The sequence below is a fragment of the Pteronotus mesoamericanus genome, unplaced genomic scaffold, assembly GCF_021234165.1.
Source record: "Pteronotus mesoamericanus isolate MK-2021 breed Mesoamerican mustached bat unplaced genomic scaffold, CSHL_Meso_final scaffold_167, whole genome shotgun sequence".
In the NCBI taxonomy this organism is placed as follows: Eukaryota; Metazoa; Chordata; class Mammalia; order Chiroptera; family Mormoopidae; genus Pteronotus; species Pteronotus mesoamericanus.
The window spans coordinates 601499-620038 of record NW_026555308.1 but is presented as its reverse complement, the minus strand read 5'-3'; the positions used below and the strand labels follow the sequence as shown (position 1 = coordinate 620038).

Sequence of the window (18540 nt, the reverse complement as noted above, 5' to 3'; positions counted from 1 at the left end):
GGACCATGTGCTGTAGTCACCAGATACTGCAAGGAGGACGTACTCCTGGAACATTCACTCCTAGGATGTCCACACAGGGACATATTTGAGCTCTTGGGTTGTCTGTGCCACTAGATGTGTTCCTAGGGCTCTCCCTCCTGCCCTCCTTGATGCCTACTCTGTTGGAGCTCAGGCCTGTTCCCCCTTCTAAGGTGGATGGATGCCTGGGTGAGGAGAAGGTAAAAGCCATGCAAAGATAAAGTCTCACGGGGCCTCTGAGCACCTTCCCGACCAGCTCGTGTGAGAAATCATGCAGTCTGCCCAAAATACCCAGCGTGTTTTCTGTGGGGCCTGTACAGCACTATATGAAAGTGCCAGAAGATTCCCATGCATGTGGATAGATGGTATATAACACCCAGGCCTCAAGTCTGGTCTGAGTGGGAAGAAGCTGATGACACATTTCCTCACAGAATGTCTGCTCTTCTTTTTGCACAGACGATGGTGTACACGATCCATGAGATCCCCATCTTCATCGCCATGGGAGTGGTGGGTAAGGGCCCTCCTGAGCAGGACACCAACCTTCCTGGCTCCATGCTTCCCCATTGCTCAAGATGGTGGTCAGGGCCTGCGGGATTCCAGGTCTGGCCCCACTTTGAAATGGCTGGAGAAGGCTGCAGCCCCCACACTCTGCTTGCTGCTCCAGGGCCACCTGGGGAGGAAATCCCCAGGGATTTCCTTAGGGAAACTGGAGCTCTGCTCCATTGGGAAACCCATGTAAGAAATAGACTAGACCCTGGACAGCGTTCATCACTCTGTGAACCCTTTTCCCTAAAAGGGAGACAAAGGCTTTCAGAAATACGCTGCTCTGTCTATTCACCAGGGTGCAGTGATGGAGAACAGGTGTTTTCACAGACCATCCATCCCCTCCAGTCCCTTCCTCCTCCCTCTGCTGCCTGGGCAGCCTCCATCATTCCTTTGTGTTCCTAATACACGGCTCCTTCCTGATCTCAGGTGGTGTTCTTGGGGCTGTGTTCAATGCCTTGAATTACTGGCTGACGATGTTTCGAATCAGGTGAGAAACCTGTTTTGCAGCCCCAATGAAAACGTACTCATGGGCCGTGTGCCCACAGGGTCACATAGAATGCCATGTGCTGGTGTGCTTTCCTCTGCAACGGTTAGTGCATGAAGGGGATAGACCAGTATGTGGCCAGGGGACAGGTAGGATAAGGCTAGGAGAGGCCTGGCAGGGGAGACGCTGCCTATGGATCCTGGCCTCAGCCTGGTCTGCCAGGGCCATCTTACCCCTCAGCACAGTCAGGTGGCACGGCTTCTTTTACCATTAGTAGAGCCATTACTGGAGCTTTTGAGGGGTGGATTCTGGGCTTGGGGAAGCACTTCTTCCTTGTCCTCTTACACCAACTTAAATGTGTTGGGGAGCATCCAGGAGATGATCTGAAGACAAGCATGAGTCTGGGTAGATTGATGATTGAATGTGCTATGTCACTCTCCTAATCAATGTAGCACCAGCTCTCAGTGAATCACTGCCTTAGGTTGCCATGGCAACTGCCCAGGTTTCTGGAGGCCTGGTTCATCTCAGTGTTATTCTAGGTACATCCACCGGCCCTGCCTCCAGGTGATTGAAGCCATGCTGGTGGCCGCCGTCACAGCCACTGTTGCCTTTGTGCTGATCTACTCATCCCGGGACTGCCAGCCCCTGCAGGGGAGCTCTGTGTCTTACCCCCTCCAGGTAGGAAGTCGGACCCACCAAGTGGGGGCCAGGATAGGTCCTCTGAGGAGGAGCACTTGCTCCCCCCTACTGGCAGGAGGGTTGCTAATAGAACTCTGGGCTGAAAATGCTGGTGCAACTTCCGAGAGGGTTAGGCAGCCTGCTGGGTGCCAGGAAAGCTGGTGTTATGTGGGAGTGGAGTCTCATCCAGTCTTCCTCCCAAAACAGCAGCCTGGCAAGGACCATGGAGGACTTCAGAAGTGGGGGCTGTTGGGTATGGACCTAAGAAATGTGACCTGCCTCCTCTCTGAGGCAGTAGCCCAACTCCATCCTGCCATGTGGTTGGCACTCGCTGCTGGCCAGGACTGCCCCATTCCACTGGCCCATTTTCTCTCCCAACCTTGCAGCTCTTCTGTGCAGATGGCGAGTACAACTCAATGGCTGCAGCCTTCTTCAACACTCCAGAGAAGAGCGTGGTTGGTCTGTTCCATGACCCCCCAGGTGTGTGCCTGTGCCTGGTGCTGTCAGACGCACAGCCCTGTGGGGCACTGCCCTCTCTGGCCTAATCTGCAACAACCCACAGGCACTTGAGTATGAAAGCCAGGGTAAATGGCGTCAGATTTGTCTGTTGTGCTACTACGTGGTATCATCCCACCTCTTAAGAACCTTAGGTTGTCCCTAATTGTTTTCTGTCACAAATAAGACTGCCAGGACTTTTCTGGTCCTTATAACTCTGTTCATGTGACAGGAGTCCACAAAATTTAACAGAAAGCCATTTAAATGTGGGGCAAGGCCAAGGCCTTTCTAGAAAGTGTCAGGCAAAGCCAGCAATTGGCACCAGGCTTCCCGACATGCTAGTTCAGGATTTGCTTGGTGTCTTCCTGTGTCTGGAAGTTATCTGGTATGGAATGTGGCTGGTGGCCTTTTTCCTCTGACCCCCAGTGATCTGTACTGTGATGCCAACTTTTTGCACATGAACCTCAATGGACACCTCTAGGCCTCAGGTCACTGTCCTGCTGGAGGCACTGGGCCCCACTTGCTCCTGAGCAGGGCAACCATTCTCCCACTTCAGAGGACCCAGCCTCCAAAACCCAGTGCTCTGGCCTCTGAAAATGGGGAGTCTTCAGGAGGCTCATCAGGGTGTATAGGGATCAGGATATGACCCAGAGGTCATGACTGGGTAGGTGGTTGGATGGCCCTGTTTGGGTACAAGGCTGTGTGACAGGCCCTGACCAGCCCCTCTCTACTAGGCTCTTACAACCCTGTGACCCTCGGCCTCTTCACCCTCGTATACTTCTTCCTGGCCTGCTGGACTTACGGGCTGACGGTGTCCGCTGGTGTCTTCATCCCATCCCTGCTCATTGGAGCTGCCTGGGGTCGGCTTTTTGGCATCTCGCTGTCCTACCTCACCGGGGCCGCAGTAAGTGAGGGTCTCCATGCACCAAGCACAGGACCAGAGCTGGGCTGGGGGGAAGTGGGGCAGTCCTGGTGCACCAGCCGCGGGCCACTGAGTGACAACAGAGGGCTCCCAGTGCAGGTAGTCAGCATATCGGAGCCTCTGGCCATTTTACTTGGCCCTAGTTTTCTGGCTGCTGCCGTTTGATAGGAACACACCATTAGTGTAGCTGTCTGTGTATGTGTTCTAGAGATGGTGTCAAGGGCTCAGTGGTTTTCAGTGAAGGAAGTTGACGTGGAAGGATTGGATGGCCTTGGGTGGGCACCCAAGGTGTGAAAGGTGGTGACTGGCTATGTGTGTCACAGGCTTTACCTTGCGCTGCTCAGCCTCCATGGCCCCCCTCTTCCCACCTGCCTGCACGGACAGCTTGGTTTTAATTTTATATATATTCGCTTTTTTTCTTTAGTTATTCAAATAAGACTTTTAAAAAGCTGTAAACAGGGCAGACGAGTCACTCCCGCACTGTCCCACCACTCACTCCCCTTGCCAGACTTGGGGCACGCTTTTCTCACGTCTCAAGTTTCCTTTCAGACACAGTGTTTTGTGTTTTCCTAGTTATAGCATGATTCGCATACCATAAATCCACCCTTTAAAAGTATAAATCAGTGGTTCTTTAGTGTGTTTAGTGTGTGAAACCATTATTACTCTGTAGGTCCAGGACATTTTCATCATCCCCAAAAGAAACCGGTCCCCGTTAGCATTCACTGCCATGCCCCTGTCCAGCCCTTGGCAGCCACTCACTGTCTGCATTCTGTCTCAGTGGATTTGGCCTCTTCTGCCTGTTTTGTGTAAGTGGAGTCGCACACCATGTGACCATCTGTGTCTGGCTTCTGTCACTGAGCATTCAGTCTTCAGGGTTCATCCATGTAGCACATGTCAGATTTTTACTCCTTTGTGCTCTCCCTCATGTGGTGCAGGCGTTTCTGCACAGATGACAGTCATTGCACGCACCATGCTGGCCTCCATTGCTACGCACACCTGTAGCTCTTCCTCCTCTGTACACAGAGGGCATCCTTTCTCACACCAGTGAGTTCTCCAGCACATGCAGACAGACAGCGTATATGATTCATTCAGGATGTCTTTGATTGGGCCACTCCTTGGTTATTTCCAGAGTTTTCTTATGACTGAGGAAGTGCAGATTATTTTGCACATGTGTGTATAAACTCTCCTGGATGTGAAATTGCTGGGCCCAGGTGGGCTCTGGTAGTGTCTGTGAATCTTGGTAGGCTTGGGTAAGGGATACCACCCCAATATCAACCTTTGTGTCTTCCCTACAGATCTGGGCAGACCCCGGCAAGTATGCCCTGATGGGAGCAGCGGCCCAGCTGGGTGAGTCCTGTCTGCCACGAGGGCATCCCAAGGTCAGGAGAGGCAGGTGCCTCATTGGAGCTTGAAGGCTGGGTATTCAATTTAGTGCCATCGACCACTCCCTAAAGGGTGTACCTGGGCCCTGAATGGAATGGGGCCAGGCCCTGCAGAGAGAACATGGTCAGGCAAGGGCGAAGGGCGGGACCAGGTGGAGTGGCCTACAGAGACCACCCCTTTCTCACCCTAGCCCACCTCTCCCTACCCGGGCAGGTGGGATCGTGAGGATGACGCTAAGCCTGACAGTTATCATGATGGAGGCCACCAGCAACGTGACCTATGGCTTCCCCATCATGCTGGTCCTAATGACCGCCAAGATCGTAGGAGACATCTTCATTGAGGTGCAGCTGGAGGGGAAAGGCTGGCCTGCCCCTTGACTTTGCTCTGGGTCCCATCCCCATGCCGTGGTCTCAGAGCCTGAGAATGTGGGGACTGGGGCTCTGTAGCAGTAGTGGAGGGAAGGGAGCCCCTGTGAAACCATCCCCCAAAAAACTTCTGCCTTAGTGGTAGGCACAGTGCACTTGGGACCCCTCCCTCAGGGGCAGGCACAGTGCTCTCCTGGATCTCTCCCTTGGTGGCTGGTCATTGCGCCCCAGAACCCCTCCCCCCAAGTCAGGACTGTGCATGACGTCTGCCCCCTCCTCAGGGCCTGTATGACATGCACATCCAGCTACAAAGTGTGCCCTTCCTACACTGGGAAGCCCCGGTTACTTCGCACTCGCTCACCGCCAGGTATCACTTTTCTCCCTGTCTTGGTTTAGGCTGAAGGCCTGCAGGCCTGGGGCCTCCTCCTCATACTTAGGTTGGAGGCGAAGGTGGTGCTAATGCTCTGGCAGGACGAGTGGGTGGTTAGGAGCAGGAAGGAAGCCACATACCTGTGTGCAAACATCTGGGAGATGCTCTCTGAGTGTTGGGGCTGTAGTCGTTCCCCGTCCCGCCCCCCTCCCGCCCCCCCGCCCAGGACTGGTTCTCCCAAGGCAGCACCTGGGGTCTGCGGCCTCCAGGCTTCCTACATCCCCTCTCCTGGCTTACTGTGTCCAGCAACTTCATGCCTGTTGAACCTCAACTTTGGTGTGCAGAAAGACGGTTCAGGAACCCCCATGGTCACATGGTTCGTCACCGTGTGGCTTACGATGAATGAAGTGTGTGCTCTTCCACAGGGAGGTAATGAGCACACCGGTCACCTGCCTGCGGAGGAGGGAGAAAGTGGGTGTCATTGTGGATGTGCTCAGCAACACGGCATCCAATCACAATGGGTTCCCCGTGGTGGAGTCCACTGATGATACACAGGTACCGGGACCTGGGCGGGTAGACCTGGGTTCGGTGCCATCTCACAGGAGCCAGCTGCCTCAGGCCAGCTTCTGCCTCACTCCACCTCACAGGGAAGCCCATGTACCTGTCAAACAGGGCATGTTGGGCTGGTATGGTTTGTAGGGACGTAGAGACCCCATGTCTGGGTTTATAGTAAAATTCTTCTCTGAAAGGAGCCAGGTCACATAACTGTGAACACCGCCCCTGTAGATAGGGTTAGTGAGGCACCCATGTATCTCATGCTCATACTCCACACTGCACCATCAGCCATGGCTGTGCCTTCTGTCAGGAGAGGCCCTGACGGAATGTGTGTGCTCCCAGTAACATGCTTCCAAAGGTTTGGGATGAATTTTGTCAGGGTTAGGCCTTCATCTCGCCCTGGCACATGCTGCAACCAAGGTACTTTTGTTCCTTGCTCTGTATTTTGGATCCTGCTCTCTTCCCCAGGTGTTTTGGGGATTAATAAGCTTGCATAGGTGTAATGCCTTTGGCAAGGCCAGCACTAGTAGACAGTGGCCACACGTTGATGAGGGGCGTGATCAGGAATCTGGCTGGAGGCAAGGTCCATGGGCAGACATCCTGGAACTGCTGCTGAGATAAGTGCCTGCCCTCCGGTTCACACCCATGAGCTTTCAGCAGGGTCTACAGCCAGCCAGCCAGGCAGGGCCGTGGGTCTTGGGCTCTGCCCACAGACAAGGCTATCTGTTGTCTTTTTCATGTAGTCAGCCCGGCTCCAGGGCCTGATTCTGCGCTCCCAGCTGATTGTCCTCTTGAAACACAAGGTAAGTTTCTCAGCACCTCCAGGTGTGGGAGACACCAGGCGGGGCGATGGGGTGTTGATATGCACTATCCACTCCCTGTTACCTGCTGCCCACAGGTGTTTGTCGAGCGGTCCAACAGGGGCCTGGTACAGCGGAGGCTGAGGCTGAAGGATTTCCGGGATGCCTATCCCCGCTTCCCCCCGATCCAGTCCATCCATGTGTCCCAGGATGAGCGCGAGTGCACCATGGACCTCTCCGAATTCATGAACCCTTCCCCGTACACGGTGCCCCAGGTACCTGCTTCCCACTTGCAGGGTCCTGAGGTGGCCTTCAGTGGCCTTCTAGGGAAGGGCTGGAGTGGAGTCAGCGGAAAAGTGGGAAGAGCTCCACCCTTAAACCCAGGACAAGGTTTGGGGGTAGGGAAGGCTGTGGAGCCGGATCCCAGCAGCACAACTGAGGCAGGGTGGGTGAGCTGGCTGCCATGTAGGAGAAGGGGTGGCTTAGGACACATACTGCTGTCCTGGCAGTGGCAAGTGTGATGGGAGGCAGCCGACCCTGAGCTTGATAGGTACTGCCTCTGCTCTCAGCTGGGGCAGTCTGGGCCGGCAGGCAAGCTGAGGCCATGCCCATATTACAGGAGGCCTCTCTCCCTCGCGTGTTCAAGTTGTTCCGGGCCCTGGGCCTCAGGCACCTGGTGGTGGTGGACAACCGCAATCAGGTGAGTAGTCTGGGGGTGCAGAGGGCCCCTGTGCCTCCTGACCTGCCGGCCCTGGCCACAGGTGCACAGTTGCTCTCAACATCTGCAGGGGACTCTGAGGCCCAGGACTCAGACTGGCCATGTGTCCATCTCCGGGTCTCCTCCAAATTGTTACTCCCCCACATGTTTCCACAGACGTGAGGTGAGGCCACTGGATTCCCATGACCTGGCTTTGTTCCCACAGGTTGTCGGGCTGGTAACCAGGAAAGACCTGGCCAGGTACCGGCTTGGGAAGGGGGGTCTGGAGGAGCTCTCACTGGCCCAGACATGAGATCCTGGCCTGGCACGTCACCTGGGGTCCCCACCTCACTCCTCGAGCAGCAGCTGATCCATTGTCCTCCAGACCTCGGGGATGACCCAGCTGGTGTGTGAGTGTGACCATCGCATGGGCACCTCGTCAGTGTTCTCCACACTCCCTCTTGCCTCAGCCCTTTGGATGTCATTCTCTATCTTCCTGTTTCTTCACCTTCAGGGATCAGATGTTCATGCAAGTGCTCGTTTCCTAAGAGGCAGTGAGAGGTTGTGTGTACGTGTGTCTCAGTGCATGTCTGTGTGTGTTCACGTGTGTGAGACAGTAAGCTGGGCCCCATGGATTTGAGTGCTGCAGGGCCCCAGGGCAGGGCCCCTATCCCTGCTTCTTTGTTCCTCGTTATCCTCATTGCTAGCTCAGAAGGGCCATGCTACCTGCACACTGCCAGCTGGAGGCCTGCGTGACGTGAGGCCACATGAGAGGCCTCTGGCCTTGTCCCCTCAGCTCAGTCCGTGGCCATGAGGTGATACACCTGTGCAGCTGGGACCAACCTGGGCAAAGGGCTACCTGGCTGCCCAGAGGTGAGGGCTTGAGGCAGGACAGTCCTGGAGAGCAGACTCTGGAGCCGGCTCTGTCAGGAAGCTGGCTGTTCTCCCAGATTCACCACGTGTGCCCCCTGGGCTGCACCCCTACTTGGGATGCCATGGGCTCTGTGATGGAGTCTGGGCCAAGAAGAGCAGAGAACCACCCATGGGCCTGAACTCAAAGTCCTACCATGCCTCTGTCACCCCAAGTCCTCTGGAGCTGGAATTCAGATAAACATGTCACCACCATGCGGACAGCGGACAGAAAATTGGGTCTTCTCAGCATGGGCATGGTAGGGAGGGTAACAAGGGCCTCCGAGGACCCCTGGCCCACGGCAATGTTCCCGAGCAGCTCTGGTTCCAATGCCCACAGATAAGGCTATGGGATTTGGGATGGGCTTGTGAACCTGGAGCAGAGACACTGTGCACTTCAGGCCAGGTGGAACTAGTCCCATAGAACCACATTAAAAGGTGATTGCCAAGTCCCCAGCCCATCTCTTGACTAAGTGATGCTTTTGTGGCAAGCTGGTAGTTGCTGCACCGTGGCTTTAGCCCCTTTCAAGGGAGTGGGGCCTCGAATTGCAGGCCGTGTCTTGGTGACTTTTCTGTGGCAGGTGGCGGGGGAGGAGCAGGGGTCTGAATGTGGGGAATCTGAATGGGAGAAATAAAGGAATTGTACCCAGACAGCCAGTATTGGCTTCCTGTTCCTGCTCAGCATGGGCCACAGTCTAGCAGCGTGGGATTCCAGGACCACAGGGTGGGGGTACCTGGGATGAAACCCTCTTCAGTGTGGTGCAGGTGGGCAGCACCCTAGTGTGGACACCCCTAAGAAGTAGATACAGATGAGAGACCCAGAAACCTGGAGGTGGTGTGCGGTCCTCATACATCTCACAGGAGGGAGCCCCCTTGGCAACCACTGCATCTTCGTACAAATGCCTGGGCGGTGTTGCTTCTGAGGGAGCCACGGTGTCGGATGGGGAGCGCATCTTCCCAGAGGCCCTTCTGTCTGGGCCGGCTGTCTCCCCCCTGATCTGCATGGCAGTGAGGTGTATGGTGTGGCTCTCGCTGGAGGTGAGGTTGACCAAAGTGTTCAAGTTGTCACAGAAGTCCTGAGCCAGCCCTCAGTGGGCGGGTCTGGGTGACATGCGTAGGGCCAGGGGCTGCAGTGTCCATCCCTGAAGTGAGACGTAAAATACCCTTTACCGGCCTTTGAAGACTTGGTGCAGAGAAAACAAGTACAGCATTTTGCTCACTTTTTTGTATTAAGTATATGTTGAAATGGTGATATTTTAAATGAACTGGGTTAAATAAAATGGACTATTGAAATTCACTGCATTTTTCTGATAATGTCACTGAGTTTGTTTTTTTTAAGGTTTTATTTATTTTTAGAGAGAGGGAGAAAAACATCTATGGATTGCCTCATGCACCCCAACCAGGGACTGAACCCGCAGCCCAGGCTTGTGCACTGACTGGGAATCAAATCAGTGATAGTGACCTTTGGCTTTGTGGGACAGTGCCCAACCAACTGAGCCACAGTGGTCAGGGCGGCACCGTTCTTTTGATAGTCCTTCAGGGCCTCTGTTTTTTCAGGTGCAGCCATGGCTGTGTTCAGTTGAGATCCCAGCCTTCCTGCTCTGGCTTAACAAGGAGCAGTTGCTCCTTGGCATTCCCTCCTGCCCAGGCCAGAGCTCTCCTGATCTAACCTCTGGCTGGCTGAATAGTGCCCCCTCAGATTCGTCGAGAAACAGGCAGTTGGGGAGGCCCTGCAGGAGCAGGAGAGTTGACTCAGGTTCCACTGGCAGTTGGGGTGGGAAGTCATAAGGTTCTGGAGAGGAAAAGGTTCCAGAAGAGCCCTCACTGCCCTACCTGTCTTGGTATTGACTGGGAAGGAGGTGCGATGTAAGGACAGGAGCTCACCCCTTCTTGCCCTGTGTTCCCCCAGGGTCCTGGAGCCTTTCAGATTTGATTTCCCTGTCTCCCTCCAGCCACTCCCCCCTCCCACGCCCTTGTTTCCACCTCTGGGCAGTCATAGGGCACTTGGCCCAGGGCCTTTTGTAAGTGGCCAAAGCCAAAAAGACTGGCTGCTGGTGAAGCTGGATCAGGTGAGCCAGGTGCCAACTGGGTCTGAAGCCAGGAAGACCATCCAGGGAAGGGACTGCAGAGGGGTGTGGACCTATAGGACAGTTCTGTTTCCTGACCCCCAGGTCACTTCACGGCTTGGGGGCTCCTTCTGGAGCTGGCCAGGCAGGACATTGTCCCATTTCTGCTGCCCGGTGTTGTGTGTTCTCAGAGGAACACTTGAACCGGTGTATATTTGGCAGCTCTCTGAGCCTAAGTTTTCTGTTGTGGAATAATGAGAGCCAAGCCCTCTCTGGGCTGGGCCATGCCACTCAGCAGAATGAGCTACCCATGAGCTCGGTAGGCACGCTCAGTGACAGTCACACTGATTTTGGGTCCCTGTTACCCTAAGCTACACCAGGAAGCCGGCATCCCTTGTCAAACCAGAAGGCCAAGTGGTGAGCCTGAAGGTGCCTTCTTGTAGAACTGGCTGATAGCAACCATTCATCTGGGGCTTTGCCCCTCTCCCAGCTAAGCACTATTACCCTGGAAGACCTGGGGCTCCTCCTGGAGGATGGGCTGGCCAGCCCCAAGCCCCTGAGTCTGGAGGAGATCTCAGAGAGATATGAATCCAGCCACCTGGCGGCCACAACCTCTGTCCCAGAGCAGGACACTCCCAAGCTCTGGAAGCAGCTGAAGCAATGGTGAGCTCCATGGGAAGCAGGTTGAGACAGCCACACATCAGCCCCACACATGGATGCCGACTTGGCCTGCTTCTCTCCCTGGCCAGGGTGGCAGATCTGCAAGCTGAGGTGGCATCCCAACAGGGACACAAGGACCACTGTGAGCATGCCACACTGAGCCTGCTACAGGAGCTGCGCCAGGTGCAGGCCAGCGTGCAGCTGCAAGACTCGGAGCTGAAAAAGCTGAAGCAGGAGGTAGAACAGGCAGCTTGGGCCCCTGAGAAGGAGACCCTGGAGGTGAGCCACCAGTGGCTGGGAGGCAGTTCATCCCCACTCACAGGCCAGGCTCCACCATTCCCAGGTGTTGGGGCAGCTGTTTCCTGGACCCTGAACTCAGCTCAACCCCTGCTGCCCAGGCCGGGAGCCCAGAGAATCCCCAGAAGCTATGTCTGTGCTGGTCAGGCTGTGAGAGCCCAAGGCCTACACTCAGCCCACACCCTCCTCCTTGCAGTTCCCCAGCCCCCAGAACCAGAACAAGATGCAGGCCCTGGACAAAAGGTATCCCCATATTTGTGACACAGGCCTTAGCAAGAGGGAAGTGGGTTTTGGGAGAGCAGTGGCTGGTGTTGGCGTCATCAGGGCATCACGGGGTTTTGTTTCCCCAGTTAGTTGTCTTAACTCAGGTAAGCAATACATGCCCATGGCAGAATTCAAAAGATCTGGGTCTGTGGGAGCCTCAGCAGCCTACAGAGGTCTGGGAAAGGGGTGGGAAGCTTACTTCAGGGGCTCTCGGCCAGGCTTCTGGCCTGCTCTGGGCTTCTCCTGGCCACCAGGGGGGTTGGCTTGGCAGGCCCCAGGCAGAAGCGGCTCTTGTGTGCCAGGCTGGTGGAGGTCCGGGAGGCTCTGACCCAGATCAGGAGGAAGCAGGCACTCCAGGACTCTGAGCGGAAGGGCACTGAGCAGGAGGCCAACCTCAGGTGAGCACCTCCCCCTCCCTCCCCAGGGCCTGGCTCTGGATCTGCTGTGTGTGGTTGTGTAGGAGTCATCAAGGCAAGGCTGGTGTTCGCTTACCCGCCCTCCCCAGGTGCCAAGCTACTGATTGACAGGGAGCCTCAGACACCCTGTAGACCCTCTGCGGGAAAAAGAGACTTGAGGGTTCCCAACCCTGCCCCTTTCCCGTAGGTCATGCTTACCAGGGCCCAGCTTGCACCATCCCAGGTGGGGACAGGGAAGCCAGCATCTTGCCCCCTCTCTCTGTTTACTCAAGCAGGTTAGGCACTTCCTGCTCCTAGAACCTGTAGGCGAGCCTAGCCCCCCACCCCCCTCTCAGATGCAGGCCTTTGCCTGAGAAGGATTCGTAAAGTTCAAGGGCCCTACCAGCCTCCCTGAGGCTCCCCAGCCAGGTTCTCTGGCTGGCCGGGCTGCTGTGACCTTTGGCTGGTGCCCCCAGGTTGGCCAGCTTGGCTGGGAAGCTGGAGCAGGAGGAGCAGAACCGGGAGATGGCCTGCAGTGCCTTGCAGAGGAGCCAGGAGGAGGCCAGCCAGAGGATGGACCATGAGGTGGCCAGGCTGCAGGTACCCAGGCAGGGTGCTGGGTGACAGGGTCCATCTAGAAGGAAACCCCCGTGCTCCCAGCCCAACTTATGTCCTTCTCCTTACAGGTTCTTTCCTCACTCTAGCAACCTTTTTAGTTCCCACCACATGATCAGACTTGGGGGGTGATCCCCAAGTCCTGTGCTGTCTAATACAGTGGCCACTAGTCACAGGTGACTCTGTATATTGAAATTAGCTGACATTTTAGACAATTTAAAACTCGATTCCTCCATCACATGAACCAAATTTCAAATGCTCAGTGGCCTTCTGTGGGCCAGTGGCTGCCGATTGGGGCTGCACCAAGATGGAGCACCTTCCTCATCACAGAAAGTTTTGTTGTTGGCACTAGCTCAGCCACTGCTCCTCCTCCTCCCTTTCTGTGTAACCAGCACCCAAATCTAGAAATAGAACATTGTAGCCCAAAGCCCCTTTCTTCGCCATTTTCAACCTTGGTGCTTCATTCATGCAAAGTGGAAGTTACATTTCTGAAGATGTATCTCCCAGTGCTTGTACTTCAGGGCTGATGCAGTTTCCCCTTCTGCATGGGGCCCCTTAGGAGGTGGGGCAGGGGATGGGGCAGTCTCTTCTGCTCTGCAAATAGAGACCAGGGACTGCGCTGCACACCAGGGAGGCCCCAGCTGCCGCCTGCATAGCTCAGCTGCTCAGCTCCTATAGTGTTCCCCTCCCACTGCCCTTTGGGAAGTTAGTGTCTTGGTTCCCTCAAGAGACTGCTAACTGCCCACCAACCAGGAGCTCCAGGGAATCCTGCTATGCCAGTCACCTGGTGGGATGCCTGCCTCTTCTCTAAGCCCAATCTAGGGCTGGGGCATACAAGCTATGGCCAGCCACCTGGTTTTGTAAATAAAGTTTTATCGGCACACAGCCCATACATTCTCATTCGTTTACTATTGTCCACAGCCACTTTTGCACTGGGACTACAGAACTGAGGAGCTGTGACATAGACCCCGTGGCCCATAAACCTGAAACATCTACTCTCTCACTCTTTACAGATCATTTGCCCAGCTCTCCTCCATGTCATCCTGCCCGGGGTAGGGAGGCTGGCAAGGGCCGGTGCTCACCTGCCCTGTGGGCTGTGGGAGCTCCCCAGTGGGCTCCGTGGCCCTGGAGAAGGTGCCTCCTGCCAGAGCCCTGCCTGCCCTGTGGGAGCCCTGTAGGGAGACAGGGCCAGCCTGGGCCTTGACTCCCCTGTCCCCTGTGCCCTCAGACCCTTGGTGCAGCAGGAAGGGAGCTGACAGGGAGGAGAGAAAGATGGAAAGGGCCCCTACCTGGGCAAAGTGTGTGTGTGTGCACACTTGCATGGGTGTATTGTGTTCATATGTGCATGGGTACACTAAGTTCATGTGTGCCCTTGTGTGCATGAGTATACCGATCTGTGTGTGTATGTGTGCATTTGCTCACACATGCACTCAAGCTCCCTTCCCAAGGCTCCCAGCTCTGGGTGTGGTTTGGTAGTAGCTACTATGCCTTCTTCCCTGAATGGCATCTGATGGTCACTACTGTGGGCACCGAGTGTGTGCCAGACCTACATGAGCTTGGCCTGCAGACCCTTCACAACCCTTTTGCCTAGACATGTGTCCCCTGCCTGCCTTTCCTTTCTTCCTAAGGAGGGTGTGGCAGGCCCAGCTCTGCTAGGCTTGGGGACAGCCAGGGACACAGGACCCAGAGCCCCCTCTGATGGAGATGGTTAGGCAAGAAAACAGTCCAAGGCGGCATGGCGGTGGGGGATGGCTGTGGGAGGAGGGCACCTAGCACAGTGGCAGCACAGTACCCATGTGCCCCCTGCCTCCACAGGCCCAGGTGACCAAGCTGGGTGAGGAGATGAGCCTTCGCTTCCTCAAGAGGGAGGCTAAGCTCTGTGGCTTCCTGCAGAAGAGCTTCCTGGCCCTAGAGAAGGTGGGAGTTTGCAGGCTGGTGGGGCTCTGCTGTGTCCCCTACTCACCTGGCTCACAGCAATGGATGGGGTCTCTCGCAGAGAATGAAGGCCTCAGAGAGCACACGGCTGAAGCTGGAGAGCAGCCTGCGGGTGGAGCTTGAAAGCAGGTGGCAAAGTCTCCAGGAGCTGGCTGAGGAGCGCATGCGAGCCCTGCGGGGACAGTGCAAGGTGGGCAGCTAGGGCACAAGCCGGGTGCCTGGTTGGGGGTGACATGGGTCTCAGGGCCACCTCTGCACCACAGCAGGAAGAGTGCTACATCCTGGAGCAGTGTCGGGGCCTGGACAGGGCTGTAGTCCAGCTCACCAAGTTCGTGCGCCAGAACCAGGTGTCGCTGAACCGCGTCCTGCTGGCCGAACAGAAGGCCCGGTGGGTATCCAAATGGGGCAGGGGGCAGAGAATGGAACCTGTCAAGCTGGGTGGACAGAAATGGCCCCTCTCCCCAGATCCTAGCATCCTGAGCCCAGTGCCAGGCCCAGTGGGGCCACTGGGGCAGAGTAGCTGGCCATCCCCAGCCTGCGTCTCACGGGGAGACTCAGCGTGGCAGCGGTGGGCACAGCCCCATTTGGTGGCCCGTGACGACACTCCCATTGGCTGCTGCACTGGGCCTCTTGGAAGGTTCTGGAGCCAGCAGCCAGGCTCCCCTCCCTGGCCCAGCTCTGAGGGGCAGGCCAGCCTCAGCTGAGGGACAATCTGTCTCAGTGGCACCAACCCGCAGGGACACCAAGGGCTGCTTGGAGGAAAGCCAGGCTGGAGAGCTGGCGGCCTACCTGCAGGAAAACCTGGAGGCCATGCGGCTGGCCAGCGAGCTGGCCCGGCACGAGATGCGCAACACAGTGGAGCTGGTGAGGGCAGCAGGGGCTGGTCCAGGATTCCCCCACTTACACAGGCACCCCCACTCAGCCTGACCTCCCACAGCTCCAAGAGAAGAGCCAGGCCCTGGAGGGGTCCGTGGCTGAGCTGGTCAGACAGGTGAAGGACCTGAGTGACCACTTCTTGGCCCTGAGCTGGAGGCTGGACCTGCAGGAACAGACACTGACCCAGAGGCTGTGTGAGGTAAGGCCAAAGTGCTACCTGGGGGAAAGGCAGCCTAGATGGTGGGGTCGGGTCCTGGGTCCCCTCTGTCTTCAAAAGGGTGGAGGCCTGACCAGCAGGTCGCAATTGTACCCAGTGATTGCTTGCAAGGCCTACGGTGGCCCTGTGCCTGGGAGACCTCCTGCCCAGAGTGGGGCAGCTCAGGGTTGGCTGCTGAGACATTCAGAGCCCCCAGAGACCTGACCACATGGGGGCTCCACAGTGGAACCAGCAAGGCAACCTCTGTCGCTTAGGTTTTTTTTTCTTTTTTGTAACATCTTTATTGAAGTTTAATTCACACACTATACAATTCACCCTTTTACGATGTATAATTCAGTGGGATTTTTTGCATATATTCAGAGTTCTACAATCACCACAACAATCACTTTAGAAGGTCTTCATCACCCCAGAAGGAGACTCTGTCCTCATTAGCATTCACTCCCCTTCCGCTTCCCCCAGCCCCTGGCAGCCACTATCTGCTTTTAGTCTCCATGGATTTGCCTGTTTTGGACACTTTATAGAAATAGAATCACACTCTGTGACCTCCTGTGCCTGGCTTCTCTCACAGAGCATGACTGCTTTAAGTACATTGGAGCTGTAGCACATGTGGGCGCCTTTTCCCTTTTCATGGCTGAGTACTATTCCACTATGTGATGGACCACAACTTGTTTACGTTTGACAGCCGATGGACACTGGGCTGCTGCCCTTTTTTAACAATATGGATGTGAACACGCATGTGCACCCTTTGGTTGTGGGGCAGGATCCCCCAGGCCTGCTCTGAGTCTCCTTTCCTGCAGGTGTGCGCAGGTTGTCTTTTCTCTGTCCCTGTCCCTACTGACTCCCAGTGGGAAGCTGGGGCTGGAGAGGGGAAGGGGCTGAGCTAGGCCTGCAGTGTGCCGAGCTGGGCTCTCTGGGCTGTGTGCGGTCTGCGAGCATGTGCTCGGAGTCAGGTGTGCCCAGGCCGTCTGTCCACCCTCCCTGTCCAGGCTCTGACCTCACTGGGTGTCCGTGTCCTAGGCAAAGAGTGAGTGGGAAGGCGCAGAGCGGAGATCGCTGGAGGGCCTGGCCCAGTGTCGAAAGGAGGCCCAAGCGTACCTGAGGGAGGTGCGGGAGACAGTGGACAGCCTGCCCTGGCAGGTGGGTGAGGGCCAGGGTCGCACCTCCCCTCCCACCCCCCACTGGGCCCACCCTTAGCCACCAGCCCGTTCCCACCTCTGCTCCGTTTCAGATAGAAGCAGTCTCTGACAGGTGTATCCTACACAAGAGCGACTCAGACCTCAAAATTTCTGCCGAGGGCAAAGCCAGGTAAGGCTGAGCTCCTGGCAGAAGCCTGGTAGGACTGGGGCCCTTGGGAAGGGGAATGAGCTCCACTGCGCTGACCATCAGGGAGTGGGCTGGGAGGGCACAGCTGACTCAGAACCACCTCGCTGCACCAACAGGGCTTCTCTCAGGTGCTCCCCTGTGAGCTGCCGGCACCTGTGGCAGCCCTAGACCCTCCCAAGCCCTGGCTTGGTGCCCTTGGGGGCAGCCTGCACAGATCCCCAGGTCTTTCCCTCTCTCACCCATTGGTGACCCCAGCCCCCACTGGAGGAGTGGCAAAGCAGAGTGCCCCTTATTCTCCCCAGAACCTCCCCCTTCCACCTACCCTGCCCCTCACCTCAGGACTCTCCTCAGAGCCTGGCAGCCTCAGCCCCCTGTTCCCACAGAGAGTTCGAGGTTGGAGCCTTGCGGCAGGAGCTGGCTGCTCTGCTGGCATCTGTGCAGCAGCTCAGGGAGGGCAGCCCTGGGCGGAAGATTGCGGAGATCCAGGGCAAGCTGGCCACGGTACCCTCCTGGGCCCCAGGCCTGCCCCGCTCAGAAGGAGGGGAGGTCATCTGGCTCAGACAGGGGGCAGCCCCCTGTGGAGGGCTTCCCAGGGAGGTTCACAGACATCTTGCTAGGATACTGCCCATGTCTTAGCCTTTGGAAGTTCCAGCACTGGGGGCATCAGCAATCGCGGTGAAAGTAGCGGCCCTGAGCACTGGCTGGGTCCTGCCTGATCGCTGGGCTGAGTGCTGTCCCCACGTCCCAGCAAGGGGTGACGACCCACATGTCAGAGGTCAGTTCCTGCTCTGTGAGATTGGAGCGGGGGCTGCTTCCATGTCCACGAATGGGGGGCAGTATTTAGTTTCAGAACCAAATAATGAAATTGGAAAACAGCATCCAGGACAACAAGACCATCCAGAATCTCAAGTTTAATTCAGAAACCAAGCTGGTGAGAGGCGGCTCAGCCCTGGCGGAACAGGCCCTCCCCCTGCAGCTCCAGGGGCTCCCAGGCCGGGAGGGTGGGCTGCTTTCTCTGTGCAGAGCCTGGCTCCCACTTCCCCTTCACCCCTCCCAGCCTGCCCACCACTCTGTCTTTGGTCTCCTCCACCATCTGTCTGTCCGCACGTCTGGCCTGAGCAGCATTTCCGGGCAGATAAGGCCCTGGTTTTCCCAGAAGATAATCCTGTGTGCCGTCCCACCCCCTTGCTCCCATCCCTGCATTCCCACAGCCCTTCCTCCCCCATGCCGCCCCTGTGTCTGTCCTCAGCGCACGGAGGAGATGGCCATGCTGAGGGAGTGCCTGATGCGCCTGTGGAGTGAAGAGGGCCCGTGGGCCCCAACGCTGGGCAGCAAGAAGGTCTTCATGTCCCTGGTGAGACAGCAGTTCATCAAGGATGTGGCCTCTGGAGAGGTGGTCCCCATGAACCGCTGGGGTGTGTATCAGGCTGTGAGGTGAGAAGTGAGGAGCTGTCTTCTAGAGGCCCCTCCAGGTCTGGGTTCAAGGCTGGGGGAGGCCCCAAGGGCAGTGGGCCTTAAGCCATGTTTCCGGGCAGGTGGCTGCAGTGGAAGGCGGTCCTCATGAACCTGGTGGCCCAGCGGAGGCCAAGAACAGTCTCGGAGAGGTCCCTTGGCCAGGAGCCTGCCCACCAGCTCACATCCTTGCCCCTTTCCCGGAAATAAACATGCCA

General features: G+C 56.7%; 2 protein-coding genes across 2 annotated transcripts in view; both read left to right on the top strand.

Annotated features, from left to right (window-relative positions):
- Positions 1–9488, top strand: part of CLCN7 (chloride voltage-gated channel 7) — a 24661-nt gene extending 15173 nt beyond the window's left edge. Inside the window, exons 13-25 of the mRNA XM_054589363.1 lie at positions 475–529; positions 991–1051; positions 1588–1726; positions 2113–2206; positions 2956–3125; positions 4439–4490; positions 4740–4867; positions 5173–5258; positions 5687–5816; positions 6560–6619; positions 6715–6891; positions 7236–7316; positions 7540–9488. Coding sequence (XP_054445338.1) covers positions 475–529; positions 991–1051; positions 1588–1726; positions 2113–2206; positions 2956–3125; positions 4439–4490; positions 4740–4867; positions 5173–5258; positions 5687–5816; positions 6560–6619; positions 6715–6891; positions 7236–7316; positions 7540–7626 — 1320 coding nt within the window. The 3' untranslated portion in view covers positions 7627–9488. The remainder of the gene's footprint in view (positions 1–474; positions 530–990; positions 1052–1587; positions 1727–2112; positions 2207–2955; positions 3126–4438; positions 4491–4739; positions 4868–5172; positions 5259–5686; positions 5817–6559; positions 6620–6714; positions 6892–7235; positions 7317–7539) is intronic.
- On the top strand, positions 8033–18540 carry CCDC154 (coiled-coil domain containing 154). The gene is made up of 17 exons (XM_054589127.1): positions 8033–8070; positions 10718–10951; positions 11038–11227; positions 11442–11488; positions 11812–11907; positions 12381–12504; positions 14335–14436; positions 14516–14644; positions 14718–14842; positions 15192–15318; positions 15392–15529; positions 16565–16684; positions 16776–16852; positions 17254–17371; positions 17715–17801; positions 18120–18304; positions 18406–18540. Exons 1-17 carry the CDS (start codon positions 8033–8035, stop codon positions 18530–18532), a joined length of 2064 nt encoding a protein of 687 aa, XP_054445102.1. The 3' UTR covers positions 18533–18540.